This window comes from Chroicocephalus ridibundus, chromosome 9, assembly GCF_963924245.1.
Source record: "Chroicocephalus ridibundus chromosome 9, bChrRid1.1, whole genome shotgun sequence".
Lineage (NCBI taxonomy): Eukaryota > Metazoa > Chordata > Aves > Charadriiformes > Laridae > Chroicocephalus > Chroicocephalus ridibundus.
Genome location: NC_086292.1, coordinates 5,607,177 through 5,618,610, shown reverse-complemented (window position 1 = coordinate 5,618,610; position 11,434 = coordinate 5,607,177). Strand labels below are relative to the sequence as shown.

General features: G+C 46.1%; 1 protein-coding gene across 4 annotated transcripts; it reads left to right on the top strand.

Annotated features, from left to right (window-relative positions):
• The first annotated feature begins 2,586 nt into the window (after positions 1-2,586).
• On the top strand, positions 2,587-7,798 carry LOC134520879 (potassium voltage-gated channel subfamily C member 3-like). Of its 4 annotated transcripts, none has more exons than XM_063346754.1 (4): positions 2,587-2,955; positions 4,444-4,634; positions 4,767-5,304; positions 5,915-7,798. In XM_063346754.1, exons 3-4 carry the CDS (start codon positions 4,813-4,815, stop codon positions 6,716-6,718), a joined length of 1,296 nt encoding a protein of 431 aa, XP_063202824.1. In that variant the 5' UTR covers positions 2,587-2,955; positions 4,444-4,634; positions 4,767-4,812; the 3' UTR covers positions 6,719-7,798. The 4 variants fall into 4 exon arrangements, with proteins under 4 accessions (XP_063202824.1, XP_063202822.1, XP_063202821.1 ...); XM_063346752.1 differs by having other exon boundaries at positions 4,444-4,645; XM_063346753.1 differs by lacking the exon at positions 2,587-2,955 and adding an exon at positions 3,480-3,583 and having other exon boundaries at positions 4,444-4,645.
• Positions 7,799-11,434: the final 3,636 nt, after the last annotated feature.

Genomic DNA, 11,434 nt, shown 5'->3' with positions numbered 1-11,434 from the left:
GAATATGAGCCAGCAGTGTGTCCAGGTGGCCAAGAAGGCCAACAGTATCCTGGGCTTGTATCAGGAATAGTGTGGCCAGCAGGACTAGGGAAGTGGTCGTCCCCCTGTACTCGGCACTGGTGAGGCTACACCCCAAGGGCTGTGTCCAGTTTTGGGACCCTTACCACAAAAAAGATACAAAAAAGAGGTGCTGGAGCAAGTCCAGAGAAGGGCAACAAAGCTGGTGAGGGGTCTGGAGCACAAGTCTGGTGAGGAGCGGCTGAGGGAGCTGGGGGTGTTCAGCCTGGAGAAAAGGAGGCTGCGGGGAGACCTTCTCGCTCTCTGCAACTGCCTGAAAGGAGGGGGTAGCCGGGGGCGTCAGTCTCTTCTCCCAAGGAACAGGTGATAGAACAAGGGCAAATGGCCTCAGGTTGCGCCAGGGGAGGTTTAGATTGGATATTAGGAAAAACTTCTTTACTGGAAGGGTTATCAAACACTGGAACAGGCTGCCCAGGGAAGTGGTTGAATCGCCATCCCTTGAAGTATTTAAAAGACGGGCAGATGTGGTGCTGAGGGACGTGGTTTAGTGGTGGCTTTGGCAGTGTTAGGTTAACGGTTAGACTCGATGATCTTAAAGGTCCCTTCCAGCCTAAATGGTTCTGTGATTCCACGTGTATCTGCACTTGCAGAAGACTTAACTGCTCTTCTTTCCACTTGCATCATTTTACAGGTTTTTGCAGTATTGCTGAATCAATAAAAAGGCTGTAAATCACCATGTTTTTGGAGGCTTTTTTTTTTTAAACTTCTCTTTTCACTAATCTGTTTGCATAATCCCAGGAATAAACTTGTGTTAGAGGTCAGAGGGGAGGTAGAACTGCAACATGGGATGGGAAAAAAGCATTGGATGTGGAAGTCCACAGAAGTTGCTTACACTCTAGTAGGAAAGCTAAGCCTGTAGGTTCTGGTGCTATCTCCAGCACCTGAAGGGTAGCTTGGTCTTTCCCCAAGGCCATCAGGACTTTAGGATAGCTTACGCTTTTTTTCTTCAATATTACGAAGCAAGATTTTTTTTTGCAAAACTGTTAATCATCCTGACCAGCTTCTGATGAACATTCTCTGAAGAAATACTTGCACTGTTCTTCGCTGTTAATAAATGTAGGCCAACTTGAAACAAGAGTTTCATTACTCAAAAGAAGCGTAAGGTTGAGGGAGCAGATTTGACATTCGTTGCCAAACTCCCGCAGTGCCTCATGCAGTCAAAGTGAATTCTCAGAAGATACGAGGCAGGGAGAAAACTTGGAACAGGGCCCTGTTCTCTGGAAATGGAGTTGCACTTTTCATCTGCTTAAAAAATGTTCTGAAAGGACAAGCTGTTTACTGCAATCAAAGGGTCTTATTCAGAGCATAGGAACACCATGTGTCATTTTGCTTGCCAGATTATTCCTGGGTTTCAGAACTCAACTGGAGTGCAAAGGTTGTAAAAGGCAAATAGTGCAGTGCTGTGGAATGGATAGGATACATCAAATCTGATGATCACCTGCTTCCAGAACCTCAGAGACACATAAATTAAAAGGAATGTTTTTCATTCTTACTCGTTGTGGAGAGGGAGAAAGATGTGAAGGGTTTGTTGTCTGTTCTAGAGATGGAAGGGAGCAAGGACTGAACCAGCGTCGATTTTCATATTCTTCATGTGCTTTCAAAGTCTGGATCTTTGGGGAATGATGCTTGTGCTGTTGCTCTGCTTGTGATGGCTGGCTATGAAGTTGCTCGGTACAGAATTGGGCAAAGATGACTTGTTGCCCAGAATGTCCCACAAGATTGGCAGCAATTTGCCATTCTAGTGTCTGCAGACTTGCTGTGGTGGTGGCTGAGAGAAGAGGCCAGGGTCGTCCGTGGTGTCCCTGTGGTACTTTGGGAATCTGGGTGGGGAGGGTGAGTGGGGTTACTTGCATCTGCAGGTGAAGTGGCAATGAGCAGCGGAGAATCAGACTGCTATCTAGGTAAAAGGCATAAATGGAAAACCTATTTTTTAAATTAAAAGAGATTTCGGTGTGTCAGGGTAATGGAGGTAGCAGATTAAAATGAAAAATCCGGCAGGTGAACTGTGATAATACTTCCTCTAAAGAGACATGAATTCTGCTTTTCATTTGTGTAACTGAAAAGGAATCACCCGGAACCTTCCTGAATAGTCTTGTTTTTGCTGGGAATAAGGACGTTCCTTTTCCTACATTCATTCCAGCGTGTTTGAAGCAAGCAGAGGTGATACCTAGAAACAGCCTTAGAATGTCAGCTGAAAGGAAATTTCACACGCAGCATGCTTTTCTTGCCTGGGATTAACAACTGTGTGCCAGCCTTCTTCCTGGAGTAATCAATGACAAAAAATGCATTTAAAATCAGTGTGTGCGAAAGATTAAGCTTTGGGTCTTTCAGAAATGAAGAAAAAGCCCTTTAAACCAATAAAGGAGAGAGTGTGACAAGAAGATGGGAAGTCAGGTGGTTTTTTCTTTGTTTTTTTTTGGCTGCTCTTCTTTTCTATATAATTTTTTAACTCGGATGAGGCAGAGCCAAGAAAGAACAATGCTCCGTCTGCTTCTCTGTGGCGTGATGGTTTAATCTCTAATTGGTCCTAAGACATTTGAGCTCCACGTGTTTCCCCAAACACCGTGGCCCTTTGAGATTGTTCGTAGAGCAGTGGGTGGCAGAGTTGTCAGAGCATATCTGGCCTGGCAGTCGTTGCCTTCTTGTTTTGAGTATTATTCCCTGGAGCGGGGAGAGCGACTGCTGATAGGGCAGAGAAGAAGGGAGAGGGGCCTCTGCATCTTTTCAGTGCTATTGGCTGGTTTTGTTTTCTGGCATCTATGAGACTTGAGCTTTGGAGACTAGCCATCGAACATCCTGTTTTCCCTGCGTTTCTCTCTGTTCTTCCCAGTCTCTTCTCTTTTCTTCTGGTTGCAGACTTGCTGCAATAGCACCAAGGTAAGAATATGAAATGGCACTTCTTGGCTCGTTTCGCACACGGGGATTGTTATGTTTGAGCAAAAGGTATCTGGCGTTCTAAGCAGATGAAGGCAAGTTTAGCTGGGATCTCAAAAATCCCTGTGCTGTTTGGAGAGCTAGGCAACCGAGGCTAATAATGTAACTCCAGATTTGCTGAGTGCTGAATTAATCTAACCTGCTTAGAATCACGCTGGGTGGATTCCTGTGCAGCAAGTACTAAGGAATGCCTGCACACTTTTAGTCCTTATGCTCAATCCTGCTCTCCTTGAAGTTGGTGGAAGTTTTAGGGTGAAGCTGCATCAAGCCTCGCATGTGTTGGGATTGGCAAGGACAGCAGATGGGCAGTAATTCTCTTGTGCCATGAGCGTGCGACCAAGCTGCAGCCGCCAGCCTTTTCTGATAACGCTGAGTGAGATGCTGTACATAGTTCTTTACTTCTGGGAGTCTCCCCTGGTGCGGGGCTGTTTTCCCTCCTCATCCTAGATGGAAAGGTTTGCTGCAGAAGTGACCCGTGACTCCCATGCTCAGCGCTTTCTGCAAAAAAGGGAGGAGGCACAAGTGGAATTTCTGTGTGCATGGTCTCAGCGCACTGAGCAGCCATCTCTGGGTAAGAGAGTCCAAGCAGGAAAGATAGTCATGCTTGCTCCGTCACAAGAAGAGAAGGGCCAGAACTAGAAATGTGAGGCATAAGAGGAGGCTGGATGGAAATGTGTAGGAATGGAGGAGAGGAAATGGAAGGGTACCGACAGTCAGAAGTGGATACGTGTAGGTGAAAGACAGCACTATTCACTTTCTCAAGAACATCCTGCCCCTATTCTGCACCTCTCCTACATGGTCCTGAGGCTACAGAGATCCTTGGTTCCCCTCCCTTCTTACAATAATGTTTATAAAGCAGGGCTCAAGTTTCTCCCAGGTATGGTGGATTTTGAAGAGGAAAACACGGGATGTATTACAGGAAATAAGCAACTGAACATGCTTTCCAATGCCAGAGGCCTTGGCAGCAGGTTCTGGTGCTATTCTGAGATGTCAGCCAGCCCTGTAGGAGGAGGCAGTATGTTGTTCTTTATTTCTATCTAGTCCAGTAATCCTGCATATAGATTCCAGGTAAGAAGCAGCTTCCTGCAGCTGGAAAGGTGATTTGGCTCAGTGGGACTCTGTACAGGGAAGACTCAAGAAAAAAAGATAATTAGAGACAACCTAAATGTACCCACCAGGCAGCAGGGTCTCTTGTGAAACTTGTTATGCCAGGCTCAACAGAGGAGAATACGCTTAAAGACTTGTTTGGAGAATGAGCTGTTGATGACCGATTACCTCTTTAGCACATGGATGTCTCCACAAGAAACTGCTGGTGGAGAAAGACATTGGCGGCAGAGACAGAAGAACTAGATGAGGGGAGGGATAGTGGAAGGAATGTCTTGGGAATGAGAACTTTACCTAACATGAGTTTATCGCAATTATTATCTACAGTATGTGAACAAATGTGGTGAAACAGACTCTGGACTGTGTGCTATGTCCCCATGAGGAGAAGCTGAGAGGGAGAGCAATGCGAACCAGATGTTTGTCATTTTGTTTGATGCATCTCCTGAGAAGTGCTCAGACAATATGGTCGTGGAGCAGAGCCTAGGAACAGGCACTGAACATGATGGGGAATGGCAGAAGTAGGTTTCAGGTACAAAATTTGCTTTAAAAGCATTGGAATGAGGTACTCTGGAAAACCTTCCTGCTCCAAAACTTGCTTTACTTTACTACTTTTAATTTGTATTTTTGTGTTTTTCTCTTTTTGACTGAAGATAAACAAGAGCCTATGAGGACTTGCACCTCCCTCCTCCCTCACAGATGGAAGGCTCCAAGGAAAAAATCATCCTGAATATTGGGGGAGTCAGATATGAGACATACAGCAGCACCCTCCGGACCTTCCCCGGGACCAAGCTGTGCAGTCTAACGGAGCCCCATGCCCCAAGCATCTATGACTATGATCCCGCCACCAAAGAGTTCTTTTTTGACCGGAGTGCTGAGATCTTCAGCTACGTGTTGAACTATTATAGGACCAAACATTTCCACTGCCCCATTGATACCTGTAGGTCAGTCTTAGAAGAAGAGCTGGCTTTCTGGGAAATCAATGAGACACAGCTAGCATCCTGCTGCTGGCTGAAGCTGAATAACAGAGAGGTGCAGCCAGAGGAGTTTAACATTTGGGATGAAAATGAACATACTGATGACCAGTGCCTCATAGTCCAGACAGAAAGAAGGGATTTCAGCTGGCGAACCAGGTGGCAGCCAAAGATTTGGGCTATATTTGAAAAACCCTTTTCCTCTTTCACTGCTAAGGTAATACTTTATGTGTCCTATACAGCCTGTGTCCTTTGGGATTACTGAAATGGGTCCATGAAAAATGCTAATGGGTTCATAGCTTTGATAAGTATGCTTTGAGTCGCAGATTAAAAAAGAAAATAAAATTCTCTCTTCTCATTAACAGACACCTCCTCCTTCTCTCCTCCTCTTGTCCCTGTTCTCTGTACAAAATGCATGCCCCGTGCCTCTTTAAAATGTCAGGCATGCAGAGCAACAAACGCAGGTCAGAGACCGCAGAGGATGTTTTCTGTGCTGCCGGTATTTCTGGAGCCAACATTTAGTGCTGAAGAGGCCCTCAGTGTGAGTCTGTCCGCATTACTCCAGCTGTTGGACATTTCCCCTTCCTTACAAACTCTGATATAGGAGTTCAGGTGTTTTGTTTTTTTTTCTTTGACTCCAATCTTCTCTATTATTTTTCAGTTCTGAAAGGAGAAAATACACTCCATGTGAGCGAAGGAATGGTGATTGGAGAAAGATTAGTCTGGGATTGTGCTGTGCCTGTGGATGGGGTTGTGGTGGGGCAGTGAGGTGACGCGATACTCGTTTGTTGAACTAATTGCACCTGTGCCCTTTCCTCCCTCTGCAGTGCTTGGCTTTTGTTTCTCTGCTGTTCATCGTTGGAATTGTCATCATATTCTGTGAGGAGACCAAGGCACAATTTGAGTTCTTTACTGCCAACTTCACCTCTGTTGGCTATTCCGAGGTCTCCCACAACAACCATGAACCCCATTACCACCAGGCTGCCTACTTGCTTCATCTGGAGCTTTTCTGTGTCCTCTGGTTTACTTTTGAGTTCTCCGTGCGATTTTGTTTCTGCCCAGACAAGAAGTTGTTCTTCCAGAATCCCCTGAACGTGGTTGACTTCCTCTCCCTCTTCCCAGTTTATATTGAACTTTTTGTGGCTGGGCAGATTCAGAGAATGCCAAGCCTGGGGCTTTGGTTGGGCTTCGTTCGCGTTGTCTATCTCCTCAAACTCCTGAAGATATCCAAGCTGATAGAAACGCCACTGATCCTCAGGGTTCTGTGCTACACCTTCAAGTCAATCCTCAGAGAGATTTGCATCCTGCTGATGATTTTGGCCTTTGAGACCCTCTTCTTTGGCTCTCTCTTTTTCTATGGGGAGTTGCTGGGTAGCCATCCCTCCTACATGGGAGAGCTGCACTTCACTGACATTCTTGTTTGCTTCTGGTGGGCTTTGATCACACTCACTACGGTGGGCTACGGAGATATTATCCCTCTCACCACAGCTGGCCAAGTGACAGCAGCCTTAGCTGCGGTATTCGGCATGTTAACTATTATCATCCCAATACCCATTTTCCTGGTGAAATTTAAAAGCTATTATGACATTGCTATCTTCAAACAGAGGCTGAAAAGGAGCAAGAAACAGTAACACTTCCCAACCTCTGTTCCCCTTTGCCTTTAGCGATAGGCCTTCAGCATGGTGGGAAGGGGGTGCAAATAGTTCTTAGTGCATTTACTTGCTGCCTTAACATATTTCAAACCGTTGGCGAGGCCTCAGGTTGCAGTACTTGATACACAACCCATCAGACCTTTCAAATCCCATGGGTCTTTCCCATATTGTGCTTCCTCCCATGCTCTTTTATATGCCACAGTTTCTCTCTCCTCTAGCTGTTCGGAGACAGGCCGTGGTGCTGCGTTATGGCCTGAATGTGCACCACAGCCCAGTTCCACAACGTGGGGCCGCAGCATATTCCCTCAGCTGGCGTACAAGCCGTGATGCTAGCTATGCCCTCCATCGCCTGACAGACCATAATCTCACTCTGCATGCTGGGAAAGAAGATCTGTGCGTGGTTCTGCTCTGACAGCAAGGAGAAAGCATGTGTTTTTGTGGTTGGTTTTTTTTTTTAAACAACATTCTGTTTCCTCATTTCACCTAAACAAGCCAGTCCGTCTGATTCGCCTGCACCCATGCAGAGGTAAAAGCTGAACTGAATATCTGCGGTCCTGAGAGCCAGCGCTGTTTGATAACCTGCTTTGTGGGCTCACAGGAATTGCCGTGACATTCAGGTAGCAGGAAGGGAGCCCTCCGACAGCAAATCCTTTTTTTGGCTCTGACGAAGTCAATGGCGACCTTTCCTTGACCTCAGTGAGATCGAAATGTCATTGGGCACTTCCAGTGGATCAACACATTTCAACAGTTTTTGATTTTTATGTAACAAAGTCACCGAGCTATTAGCCAAAATATCTGTATGGTTTTTGCTGTTCAAAAGGAAGAACATAATCCACGGTACTTAATATAAATTTAATGTCATTTACTTTCTCAAGGCATAGATATAAACTAGGAACATTTATCTTTTAACTGGATAGTCTTAATTGTTACCTATGTTTAATTTTGAAATAACAAATATTGTTGAGGTATGAGAAAACCCCACATCCCATTGTTTATAGAGCAGGATGGTGTGCTAAGATTATTTTGCTCAGTAAGTAAAAATTTCTGTATACAATAACATTTATGCATTTAAATTTCATTAAGGCTGTATTTTAACTGCAATTTCGATTAAGTTTTGTCCGTCACTATGATTTTTCCGTTCAGGATAGCATTTTAAGGCTGCTTGAGTTTTATTGAAAGGGCAGGTAACTTCCCTCTATTCCAGTGCAATTAGAATGAATTAGTTTTTGTCTAAAGAGAAAGAAAAAACCACTGTAAACGTTTCAGGCACAAAGCACATGAGAAGCTGGAGACCCCCTGGGTGTGGGAGGAAGGTCTGGGTGTTCTCCTGCACCCACCTTTGCTGTGCATAGAGCAGGGGTGGTGGGCAGGGTAAAGCCACCGATGCTGGTGCACAGGAATTCTCCTTAATCAGGTCGAAGTGCTGTGTTTCCTGTGGACATATATAATCTTCTTGGAAATTCGTATTAATAGCAACAGTTCAACAGAGATTCACCAGGCCTCTTCTCAAGTTTTCCCCAGTCCGGGAAAGAGTCCATGATATAATCATAGGCCATGACCCCGTTTTAAGAATCCAAGACAAATCCACTGGAACAGTTACATCTTACTGGTTGCAAAGTTAGGAGGTGGTTCAGAATGCTGCAGTGCTTATTTCTGTGTTTAGCCAGCTCTGCTGGTGTACACCCATTTTTCAGCCGATGCTTCACAGGAGACAGTTTCTGCAACTGAAGAGAGTGGCCTTCGCTGCTGCCCCCAGAAGAGCGTGTTCCCTAAATGCACAGGGTGGTCCCATTTCTGCACAAGCAGCATGACCCGAACACCAGAACAGGGTATTACATTGTTCTCTGGAACACGACTCCATCTAGATCCAAATGTATGTTTCCAAACGTATGTTTCTGTGTCCACTCCTGTCTGTCATAAAACCAGCAGTTACAGCAGCAACATCAAGTTGATGTTGATGTGGTAGAGGACCTGTAGTTCCTCTCAACCAAGTGATCTAACCCTGCTGAGAATTCAGCACTGGGTTTATCAGAGGAAGAATATGTACTCTAAACTCAAAAACCCTGCATGGAGTTGGTGGCGAGGAGAATTCGTTAGGTCAATTGTTGTTGGTCAGTTAAAGAGCAGTATATGGAAAATCATCAGCTATGAAGTGTTGCCAAGCTTTAGTTGGATTTCAATGCCTTGCTCATGATCTTCGTATTGTAGATGTTATGGTATCCTTGGGGAAAGAGTCTCATTTTCTGAGAGTCAAAGTGCTATATATATAAGGAAAACAATGACTTAAAAAATACACTTAACTTAGAGAACAGTGCAATGAAGGATATAATTCACTCCAGAGAATAATCATCCAGCTGAGTTTCAAAGTGCCAAAGACAGAAATATATTATCTTGGCTACAGGCTGGAGTTGCCTCTTTTGAGGTTGGTCCAGTCACCGGAAGATATTGTGGAAAAATATCCTTCTGTGTATTAATAATATGTAAATCATAAAACTATCTCCATCCTAGGGTTAGGGATTTGAAGGCTTGCAGAACATATCTCAGGGCAAAAAATAAGATTAGTGGTTTTAAAAAAAAAGCATTTTAGTTATAGCTGTCATTTGTGAAAACACCAGAAGGCAACTGTGTTGAAATGGAAGGACGTAGATCACAGACTGTCCTGCAGGAGACTCTAAAGTACTTGCAACTTCCCTAATCCCTAGGGTGTGTTTCACATGTTCCTCAGAGCAAAGAGAAGTTGCTCCAAGACAGAGGTGTTGCCAAGACAGATGGTCCTATTATTTGCCCAGCCCATTGCCACAAAATCTGCTGCATCACTGGAATGCAAACAGAATGTGGTTTCTTAAAGTATTGTTTTCAAAGTTTAATCCCTCCTGTTGTCTGCCTTCACCCCAAACAAGATTGGTGTCCAAGCTGTGTCATTCGTGAGCATATGGATGGATGCAGGACTAACTCAAGCCCAGCAGTGAGGAGTGGAGGTATGCCCTGGTTTCTACTACTCTGGTTTCACTGACATCTACGTGTGGAACTCCCCTGGTAGTCAAAACTGGGGCATCCGCTCTTGAATCAATGCTCCCTTGGCCTTCAAGCACCCTCAGGCTGGCCCTCTGATGGTGTCCAGGTCCATGTGGTCAGTAAAGCAAGGGTTTAGCTTGCTCTTAAGACCAGCCTGTGGATTTGTGCCTGAAAAGTCACCTCAGCCCACGGCCTGGAGTGGAATAAACGGGGACAGCCTGAGCAGCCACAGCATCCTGGCCAAGCTCTTCTGCTTGCGTAGCGCAGGCAGATGGGACACACTTGCCATGTTGTTCATTGCTAATGGCACAGCTAAGCACGTTGTGGACTGTTTGATCACTGTAGCCTGTCTGGGACTGGTCAACAACACGTGTTATTGCGGTGGGTTAACCCTGGCCAGCAGCCAGGTGTCCATGCAGCCGCTTTGTCCCTCCCCTCCTCAACAGGACGGGGAGAAAAAATTAAAATGGAGAAGCTTCTTGGTGGAGATAAAGACAGGGAGATCACAGGCACAGGTAAAACAGACTTGACTTGTGGAAAACTAAACTACTGCCAATTAAAATAGATGTGGATAGTGAGAAACAAAACAAAAAATTACAGAATCACAGAATCACAGAATGGTTAGGGTTGGAAGGGACCTTAAAGATCATCCAGTTCCAACGCCCTGCCCTGGGCAGGGACACCTCCCACTAGACCAGGCTGCTCAAAGCCTCATCCAGCCTGGCCTTGAACACCTCCAGGGATGGGACATTGACAGCTTCCCTGGGCAACCTCTTCCAGTGCCTCACTACCCTTACAGTAAAGCATTTTTTCCTGATATCCATTCTAAATCTACCCTCTCTCAACTTGAGGCCATTACCCCGTGTCCTATCACTCCACTCCCTGATCCAGAGTCCCTCCCCATCCTTCCTGTAGCCCCTTTAGGTTCTGGCAGGGGCTCTAAGGTCTCCCCGGAGCCTTCTCTTCTCCAGGCTGAACCCCCCCAGCTCTCTCAGCCTGTCCTCACAGCAGAGGGGCTCCAGCCCTCTCAGCACCTTCGTGGCCTCTGCTGTACCCACTCCAACAGGTCCATGTCCTTCTTGTGCTGAGGACTCCAGAGCTGGACACAGTACTCCAGGTGGGGTCTCACCAGAGCAGAGTAGAAGGGCAGAATCCCCTCCCTCGACCTGCTGGCAATACTTCTTTTAATGCAGCCAGGATGCGGTTGGCTCTCTGGGCTGCAAGCGTGCATTGCCGGCTCATGTTGAGCTTCTCATCCACCATTAATTAATCCAACACCTTCCCCTCCCCATTTTTTCTGGGCTCAACTTCACTCCTTTGTTCCTGACTCTTCTGCCCTCTCCTGCCCCCAGCGTGACAGGGGTCAGACCTCGCTACAGGCACGTTGCCACCTGCGCCCAGTGTCACTTTGTCACTGAGGATGGGGGCAGGCACCCTGTCCCTAGGCCACCAGGCTGCACAGTGACAACTCACTCTGAGCCCCACCGTGCTGGATGGAGCAGCTGGATGAAGATGGGACACGGGGAGAACAAGAGAAACTGGTGGCATTTTACATCAGTGCTCTGCCCCCACCCAAATCTTCCGCTTCCCACTCACTAGAGCGTTGGACATCACAAGACGTTCTTTGCTACAGTATTAACTACCCAAATGCGATTCAGGTAAGAGTCTTCCATGTTCAGT

What these genes read in the sequence shown, in the direction of transcription:
- LOC134520879 (XM_063346754.1), top strand. Translation starts at nt 4,813, where the DNA reads ATGGAAGGCTCCAAGGAAAAAATCATCCTGAATATTGGGGGAGTCAGA. An exon ending in TTTCCTCTTTCACTGCTAAG is followed by an intron (nt 5,305 to 5,914) that starts GTAATACTTTAT and finishes CTCCCTCTGCAG; the next exon opens with TGCTTGGCTTTTGTTTCTCT.